The following is a 9,878-nucleotide window of genomic DNA, read 5'->3' on the forward strand; positions in this document are numbered from 1 at the left end:
ATTATTTTGCATATTAGCATATTATATTGTCATTTTTACCGTAGTATATTAAGTGTGTGTCATAGATATATTTAGTATTACGATCAATCAGTATAGTCGAATAAATAAATAGTTTTGATTCATGAGAATTTTTATATAAATGTACATAATATATAATAAGTATTGATTATTTTGTTTATATTAAATAATTAATATAAATGCGTATGCATGTGTTGTAACGTGTGCATATGTAAATGGGATTATAGTACTATTCATGTATGTAATTTATATATATACATATTTATAATTTTAGTTTGTGGATAGACTAAGATTACATACACTAAATAAATAAATGTGTGTACGTGGCATAGCAAATGCATTTTTATGTATCATTTGGTAGTCTAAATTTTTACAAAGATACACGTTTCTAAATTCTCCTTTATACGTGTTTTTAGTATAAATACAAAGTATAATACTAAGTGACTCACCTAGTTTTGCAGCTTACACGTATTAGGACTATATAGTATATTCTATTTTCATGAGAATGGAAAAGAGAAGATTGGAGGAATCTACTGTATTAGAAAGGGGCGAAAGTTAGGAGAAAAACAAAAAAGAGAAGAACAACAGAAGTAGAAAATAATAAGATGAAGAATATTTAGGATTTAGGAGTAACAACTATATATAATCTGAGAGTGGTAAACGAAGAGAAGGGATCGAGCTTTTGAGTTGTTTATCCATCGTGATCAGGTGTGTATAAATCACACTTTTAATTTTACATGGTTTATGTGATTAATTGCTATGTGTTAAATTGGAGTGAATATTTGAATTATATGATGTGAGCTTGAAATGGTTATGTGTTATTTGATATTGATGGTGAAATGTGATGTGGATATGTGGTTTGTGCAAAATATATGTTTACCTATAGTATTGGAATTAATTGATGGAATATATGGTTATGTAATTGGTGCAATGGATATGTTTGATGTATCATATTGGAATCATTTGAATCATGGGATTAAAGAGGATATGTGACACTCTTGCTCTGGATCTGATATACAATGGCAAAAGACCTATGGGTCATATACAATGATAATAGACCTACGGGTCAATACAAAGAGCAAAGAGGGACCTTCGTGGAAAGGTCAATATGCAAAGAGGGGCCTTCGTGGAAAGGTCAAATCAAAGAGGGACCTTCGTGGAAAGGTCAAATAAATATAAGGGACCTACGGGTCGTATACAATGGAAATCCCGGGCAGATACCAGGCTTGATGTGTCACAGAATAATAAAAAGAATGGAGAGACATATGCATATGAATGTTAAATTGTTTATGATATTTATTACTTCCGGTTATATATGTTGGTAAATGAATGTATTTGATATTTGTATGTGGAATTAAAGGTAAGGTTTATATGCACTGAGTTGTGGCTCATATAAACCACTAATATTTTTCAGGAATAAGATATGAGTGAAGTATTTGGTTGAGATGAGTCGTAGGAATTGCACATGTTATCAGGGTCGGCGGCTGACGCATTTTGGCAACCTTCTCCTCCTCATCATTTTTGCATGTAGATAAATGTGTAGTATATAGAGTGGTGAGAGGGTCCCACTACTTTTTAGAATGTTTGAAATATGTACTTGATAAATAGTGGTTATTTGTTTTAAATATTTGAATTTATTTATAGTAAGTGCATACGTAATAAGGGTTGAGGTGTGACAAAAAGGTTTGCTACTTTTGGTGCATATGTTTAATTGTTTTTCTTTGTGTTTTGTCGTGAGCTTGATACCTCACACTTAGCCTACTGCGTAGTCTAAGTGTGAGGAGTTATATGTTTTTACTTCATGTTTGTAAATATATTGCTCTGTTTTGTTTATAGATCTAGGTATATATCTGAAACTCTCCCACTTAGCCTATTGCATAGTCTAAGTGTGAGAAGTTTTTAGATATAATATGTGTTTGTTATAAATATGTGTCTGTCATACTAGCCATTCCCAATTTTCACTTCACAGCCCGTATCTGGGGCAGACACTTGTGAAGTGAGAGGGGGGAGCAAATGGCCAGTATGACATGTATATATGTGTTATTTGAGTCAGTGCATGTTAGTTTTTTTTTTTTAGGTTTGTTTAGGTCTAGGAATTATGTGTTATGTTTTATGAATGGGCTTAAAACTCAACTGCCTCGAACTGACGGTGAGGGGAATTGAGGGAGATAAGGCATGCCGGAAAACAGAAACCACCCCCTCCACTAACCCCTAGTCAGTATAGATGATGCAAGTATGAAGGAAAAACTCATCCCTTAGGTCAGACATGAAAGCCCTCTCAAAAGGTGAGTTAAAAGCCCCAAAGTGGAACTACTTTCCACTAAATACTGAAAGAAAAAGAAGAGAGGCTACCACATGATGTCTAGGGCAAGGTGACCGCGTGTAGCAAACCCTGAAGGCAGTAGGAAACCCCCCCCTCTACATTAAAAAAAAAGGAAAAAAAAAACCTACCCTTAGAACCCCATTTTCTAGCCTGAATTATACCCCGAAATAACCCATCAACCACTGGAACTGTGTGCGTGCAAGGCATGAGGCAAGGAAGCAACTGACCAGGAGGACATACAAAATGAACCAGCTGAAGAAGAGAAAAACAAAGAAAGAAGGAGAAAATAGATCTGAAGTTTCCAGATCCAAAAAAATAGAAGAAGGAATAAGGGTGGCGAAGCCACAGAAAGAAAAATTGAAGAAAATGGTCGCAGATACTTGACCACAAAAAGAGAAATGAGAATAAGGAATAAGGGTGGCGAAGCCACGAAGAAGCTACTGACCAGTGGGAAGCCAAATGTCAGAAATTGTCCAGCCAAAGAAGAAGCCCTAGCCAGAAGCCCGAATGCACACAGTTCTCCCTCATCAAATAAGTAGTTATTGTTGGACCTTAGAGCCTTAGGGACAACTACCCCAAACATTACAAGCCACTAGCCCCATTACAAACCTTAAAGACCTTCGGGAGCTGCATGTGAGATCTGAGTCCGAAACATCTATGGTTTAGCATTGAGAAAAAACAGTCCTAACATCCCCTGTGAGGAATGAGTGACTGAAGTGAACCCAGTGTTTGGCCTAGGATTGGGTGATCCTGACAAGCAGATATGCTTCTAATATCGATATAGAGAAAGATTGAAAATAGTTTTAGCCCGAATGCAACTTCCTTTTGGATAATACAAACTTGAGTTGCCTTTTATTTGTATCTTCTTCCTATTCTTTTTCTTATTTTCATGTATAGCTGAGCTTGTTGAATAATCTTCACAATTTCTTTCAATAATTGGAGGGGGCGAATTTTTTTTTTCCAATGCAATTAATTTCTTTTACGAAACATTTATATTACATGCTTAATACAAAAGTACAAACGTTCACACTTTTCAACAATATTAAGTAGGTTTTATGTAACAGTCCGCCAGTTTAGGGTATAATAAATGCGGCGACTGCTACCTAGGCAGACTCAAAAACAACACAACATAGGCTAGGGTTTCATTTAATGGGATTTTACCAAGGTATTTAACGAACTATCAAAACAATAAGTCAACGGTTTAATCAAGAAAATCAAAAGATGAATAGATATCATAACTATGCTCAAAGGTCAAGGGTTTAATGTAAATCCAACAAAACTCATTGTGTCTCGATATTCTAAGCAATAATGAAATATTTCAAAAACAATGATACTAAGTTTCATGTTTAGCGGAAGCAACCAAGAGAAAAGTGAAGAACATGTATGAAGACACAACTCCACTTGATGTTTCAAACGATCATATCATTATTCAATTTATTAGCTCAACACCGCCACCCGCTCGTCACCGCTCAACCTGCACATAGGGAAAACACATGCAGGGCTGAGTATTTTAAACATACTCAGTGGACTCATACCAAAACGTTTTAATAGTTATGCCACCCTTACCATAGTGAACTCGAGGTTTAGCATTTATTTAAAGAATAGCATCGAGTATTGATAAGTCGTATTCTAAGCCTTGGTTACTGGTCGGTATGTCGTGAAATGCATGTATTATCTGCAAAACAGTTGCTTAAGTGTGCAGGATTGAAGGATCCAAGTCAGTAGGAGACGATTCGGGTGACGCAAGTGAAAAGGGCTCCAGAAGGGTGCGATACTGACCAGGATGCATGCCAGATAAAAGGCTCGAGATGGAGAAGGAGGATAGCTGGGATGATCATTGACGAGGGCAAAAAGGTCAAAATGCGGGAGAAATCTACCCTAAAAGCAAGGGCAAGCCTCCCTATAAAAGAAGCCGCTTGGAGAGAGAGGAGGAGTTGAGTTCGGAGTTTGACAATCACACTTAGTAGAATTCTCTCTAGAAGATCCATCCTTCAGCATTATCCCACCTCTCATTCCTCGCCACAGCCATGGTCACTTGACGTCCAGAGTTTGCCGGAGAAGTCATCAGTTCGCCGTTCCAGCCAGTTATTGTAGCAGTGTAGTAGTATCATCGCCCGGAGTGGCAAAAACAATCTTAATCGCTTTCTTAGTTTAAAGTTTAATGGTTTTCATCATTTAAGTTTCTTGCAAACACTCATCGTTGTTGCTCTTTGAAGTACCTTGTTATTTTCCAACATTCACGTTATGAAGTTTCTATTTCGCATGTCACTTTGGTTCGAGTTTGCTTCATTCTGCCTAGGAAAGTTAGATTTAGTTATTGCTTTCAATTTCTAAGTGTTTTCTTATCGGGAGTTGTTGATTTAAAGGTTGTAGCTATGTTTAGCAAGTTTTCATGCATGAGTTTCCTTTCTGCGCCGTGATTACCACCTTGCATGTCAGTCAGTAGAAGTAAAGTTGCAGTTTTACCGTTTAATTTAAGTTTAAGCATTTTAATCGATGGATCTTGAGTTTGAATTTATGAATCTGAAGTTTTAGTTATGGTGTCTGTGTTCATATGATTTTTGTCAATACTTGGTGAGGAAGAAAACGTCAAAATCAACTTTGTTGGACCACCTTTTACTTTTAAGTTACTTTTACTTTTGTTCCTTACTTTTCAGATGTACTATCCAGACCTGTCAGAGAACCCCAGCCAACAGATATATCTTGTAGCCTAAATTTCCTCTTTTAGTAACTGTCCACTTTCCATATGTCTCTGATACACCTTGTCCCCTATTTTTACGAACACTCCCACATGTCTGTTATTTTCCCGCCTACTAGTCAGTAGAGTACCACCTTTATTTGCCGTCTAGGTAAAATCTCAACCCAAGCGTGGTAGCTAACCAAAACACCCAGGAAAGTCACCGCAGTTATCAAAACGTGTCCATCCTCGTGGGATTCGACCCTTACCTCCATTATACTAGCCAGTAGAAATGGGTTGAGGAAATTTGTTTGAAGCCAGGTCCCGGTTATCGTACCAACGACTCAGCTGGGTCGGGAATCACTTCCTGATCAGTTGGATACACTCCAATTCACATACGAAAACCACTAGGACAAAGAACCTGCACTTCAAGTATCACAAAAGAATTTCATGGACTGTCCAGTCAAACAATACCTCCCATTTTCTCATCAATCAACAATGTGATGGTGCGACGAAGTGTGGCCACACTTTCGCCCACGAGACCGGCCGACTAGCAAGGACGGCTCTCGATCTCTCGTGTACACTAGCCTGATAGGGTTTGCGGCCCTACTCGGACCCGAATTCGTTTATATAGCCCTATAGCCTAATGGAGCGCACTCGCAAACTAGGCATCAGGCACACACAATATCCAAAATAACCATAGGCATGGCATAACAGTTTAATCCATCCTTATTGCTCCACTTTCATAAATTTGCAACATAAGAGAGAGTTTAAGAATAAAGCCCACCTCGATTCCTAGATTTCAAGTACGTTCTTCTTCTTGCTATCACATCGAGAACGCGAGTTACCACCTTTAATTTATGTGTATCACAAGTAAGTCTCAATCATTGATCAAAATCATGCATGTTCTCAACGTTTCCCTTTTTCCCATTAATTCGTTTTACTATCACCATTCAAAATCAAAGTATGATTATCATGTCACTTTTATTCGCACCACAACTCCCGATCTATCATCAAAATATGTCACGCATGAGTGTTTTAAAACACGCCCACACGCACACACACAAACATACACGCACCAACTCACACACACACGCGATTCACACACCCACACATATATGCATCCCATATTCATCAATTGTTTCCCCTTTCACTCATTCTAAATGCATGAGGGCTCAAGAACACCGATTAATCGGTAGATAAAGAAAGATCAATATAGAAAATACATTTTGCAATAGAATGAACGGTAGAAACAAAGTAATAGCCTTGATTCGTCAAAGATTCTTGAATTTCAACTTCAATTCTTCTCAAACGATGAAGAAATCTTGGAGGAAAGTAGAAGAAAAATTGGGAGAGAGTGGGGAGAGAGGAGGCGTGATTTTGGAGTAGCGGGAGGCGTGTATTTTGTGATCTAGGGTTTAGGTTTTGCCTCTTATTTATAGAGTGCAAGATATAATCCCATAATTGAATAAATAAAATATTTGGAAGAGATTTGGGAGAGGAATGACGTGAGAAATGTGGGGATTTCGAATTCATATGCTATTTATTAGCATATGATGGATATTTCACGGAGTAGAATAAAATATCACGGAGCAGAATAAAAATAATAAATCTCCCACTAAGAATAGGAAATAGGCGTGATTTATTGATTCTCTACAAGGAATCAATATTAAAATAAAATATGGCAAGATCTCTTTAGATATGGTAAGATATGCTAGGATATTTGAATTTATTTATGGAAGAGAATAAATAAGAGATCAAATAATAAAATAAAAATCTCTTCTCCCATAAAATAATAGGATTTTCGAAAATCCCCCTAGAAACAACATAAGGGCCGAAAATTTCATCAAATATATAAGGGATGATCGGACTTTGGATTTAAATTGGATAATTATCCCTAGCAATAACTAAATCCAAGAAAAATAGGATTTCTTTCCAATAAATAGGAGGGTCAAAAATTCCATATGAATAAATAATGCTCATATTTAATTCTCACTCATCCCTTAGGAAATTAATTCACCACAATATTATTTCATCCCGTATCAAATATTCGAATATTCACATCACAAAATCCACCATTCAATTTTTACCGCCACGTCACATTTTCAACGACTTTGACTATTCCACGGCCACGTCATATTTTCCACAATATTGACTATTTCATAGCCACGTCATATATTCAACAAGTTTGTTCAACTCAAACTCAACTCCATATCGCAATTAGGTCACAAAGAATATTGCAATAAATCACTCATTTAATCCACATATATCATAGCATTAAAAGCATTTAATGCAAAAATTTTCACGTCTCAAAAATTAGGGTTCAAAAAAGTGGGATGTTACATTTTATTTTGATATATTCTACTAATATACTATACTACATTTTACACATACGATATAGTGATAAAAGAATATGTATAAGAAAGTCATGACTTATTTGATCCCTCTTATGTATAGAAAGAGATGCTATTTATTGATTGATTAGTTCATCACTAATATCCTATTGAATTATAGATAGAATCTGAAATCATGTAATAAAATTTATATAGCATTTGAAATAATAAAAATAGACTTAAGTTAACCTCAATCCATGTCATATATGAAAGTCAAGCAAAGCCCACTTGTGTGTAGATTAATAACAATTAAATGAATTATTTGATCTAATAATTAATCAATAATCACACATGCAAGAACACATGGTTAATTTTTAATTAATATCTCATATTGGACTTTTCTCTTCACATTTTACCTAGCCACTCGAATCTCCCCTGTGAATGCGTTGTTCTTGACATTAAAATTAATATACAAACCATTCAAGAACCTCAATTATTGACTTAGATCGCCACATTACAAATTTTAATTAAACATTCACATTCAATTATCCTATATTCAATTCCAATAATTCACCATGCAAAACTCATTACAATATATCAGGACACTAGTACTATTTAAACCCTTACTCCTAAATCACAAATTGTTCATTCAAAAACCCTAATTATTTACATTTCTTGATACAATGTCAATGCAGCAAAGGCCGCACTTCGACGAATCCCTATGGGTGAAGCGCATCCAGCAATCCATCGACGACGATCTCGACGAGGATAGCAAGATCCCGGTGACTATCTTCGCCGTCCCCAAAATCCTAATGGCGACCGATCCGGATTCATACATCCCGCAACAAGTGGCGATCGGGCCGTACCACCATCTTCGTGCCGAACTCTACGACATGGAGCGCTACAAAGTCGCCGCTGCCAAAAGGTACCATAATTTGCCAATTAAAATTTTAGCTCACAGTCGTGACTCGCTCTGATACTTATATACTAATTTCATTAGTTTTTTTTATTAAAAGGAACCAAAAGGAGCTAGACAACGTGAAGCTGAAGCAACTCGTTGATCATCTCATGAAGATGGAGCTCCGAATCAAAGCCAGCTACCACCGCCCCCTCGGAATCGGGGTGGAAGCCCTAGCTTGGATGATGGCGGTCGATGTCTCCTTCCTGTTCGAGTTTATGCAGGTCTGCGCCGTGAAGGAGGGGAAGGTGATCACCAGGATTCCGTCGAGAATGGATTATCTCATCGATTTGGCGCGGAGAAAAACCGCTCACAACGCGATTCTCAGAGACATCGTGATGCTCGAGAATCAGATCCCGCTGTTTGTGATGAGGAAGCTTCTGGAGCTTCAATTCTCGTCGCTGGAGATGGCGGACGACAGACTTCACGCGATGCTCGCCGCCCTCGCCAAGGATCTCTCCCCCTTTCAGATGGCGGAGTCCTACCAACGCGTTGCGCTTGGCGATTGCGCTCACTTGCTCGAGTTTCTCTACAATTACGTCGTTCCGAGCACGGACCGGGAGAAGCCGGCGTCGATCGAGATCGACGTGGCGGAGGAGGGCGCGGCGGAGGGAGAGGAGGAGATGGTGGAGACGACGCACGTGAGGCAGCTGCGCGTGGTGGTGTGGCGCGTGATCTACACCTCCGTGAGGACGCCTGCGCGTTTCGTGAAAAGGGTAATTCTGTCAAAACCGATGAAATTGGCGGTAAAATTGCCGTGGAAGGTGGTTTCCAACATCCCGCTTTTGAAGACGCTGACGCAGCCGATTGAGAGCATGTTCTCCGACTACGGGGAGAAGAAGGACGACGGCGACGGCGGAGATGACGAGGAGAAGCCGCCGCTGCAGGAGGAGATCGTGATCCCCTCCGTCACGCAGCTTGTGGACGCAGGGGTGAATTTCGTGCCGACGGAGAAGGGGATCTCGGGGTTCAATTTCGATTCGACAACCCTGACATTGACGATTCCGGTGGTGAAGCTGGATCTGAACTCGGAGGTGGTGCTGAGGAACCTGGTGGCGTACGAGGCGTGCGTGAAGTCGGGGCCGATGGTGATGGCGCGGTACACGGAGCTGATGAACGGGATCGTGGACACGGAGGTGGACGCGGCGGTGCTGTGCCGGAGGGGGATAATCGTGAACCACCTGAAGAGCGAGAGGGAGGTGGCGGATCTGTGGAACGGGATGAGCAAGTCGATCAGGCTGACGAGAGTGCATTCGCTGGATTGTGTGATCGCGGATGTGAATAAGTTCTACAGCGATCGGTGGAAGGTGAAATTGGCCAAGTTCATGAGGGAGTATGTGTTCGGATCGTGGAGGTTACTGACGTTTCTGGCGGCGGTGGTGATGGTGGCGCTCATGTGTTTGCAGGCGTTTTGCCAGGTGTATAGCTGTCACAAGATTCTGCGCATCAAAGCGCTTGAGCCTGATGGCACTCAATGATTCATTTCAATTTCTTTTCTCTCTTTTCTCTGAATTTGGAGAACGAATGTGCAAACTTATGTTTTGTAATTGTCACTACTCTTTTATCGTT

General features: G+C 39.2%; 1 protein-coding gene and 1 long non-coding RNA gene across 2 annotated transcripts; both read left to right on the forward strand.

Annotated features, from left to right (window-relative positions):
* Positions 1-557: 557 nt before the first annotated feature.
* LOC125203417 lies at positions 558-1,462 on the forward strand. The gene is made up of 2 exons (XR_007173363.1): positions 558-726; positions 1,433-1,462. It is a non-coding gene; the product is annotated as an uncharacterized LOC125203417 (long non-coding RNA).
* A 6,528-nt stretch (positions 1,463-7,990) lies between these two features.
* Positions 7,991-9,878, forward strand: LOC125204495 (putative UPF0481 protein At3g02645). The gene is made up of 2 exons (XM_048103165.1): positions 7,991-8,276; positions 8,368-9,878. Exons 1-2 carry the CDS (start codon positions 8,035-8,037, stop codon positions 9,785-9,787), a joined length of 1,662 nt encoding a protein of 553 aa, XP_047959122.1. The 5' UTR covers positions 7,991-8,034; the 3' UTR covers positions 9,788-9,878.

Source organism: Salvia hispanica, chromosome 2, assembly GCF_023119035.1.
Source record: "Salvia hispanica cultivar TCC Black 2014 chromosome 2, UniMelb_Shisp_WGS_1.0, whole genome shotgun sequence".
In the NCBI taxonomy this organism is placed as follows: domain Eukaryota; kingdom Viridiplantae; phylum Streptophyta; class Magnoliopsida; order Lamiales; family Lamiaceae; genus Salvia; species Salvia hispanica.

Excerpts from the sequence above, each read along its gene's own strand:
- LOC125204495 (XM_048103165.1), top strand. The coding sequence starts at position 8,035 with ATGTCAATGCAGCAAAGGCCGCACTTCGACGAATCCCTATGGGTGAAG. Across the intron at positions 8,277-8,367 it reads AAAGTCGCCGCTGCCAAAAG|GAACCAAAAGGAGCTAGACA; the intron begins GTACCATAATTT and ends TTTTATTAAAAG.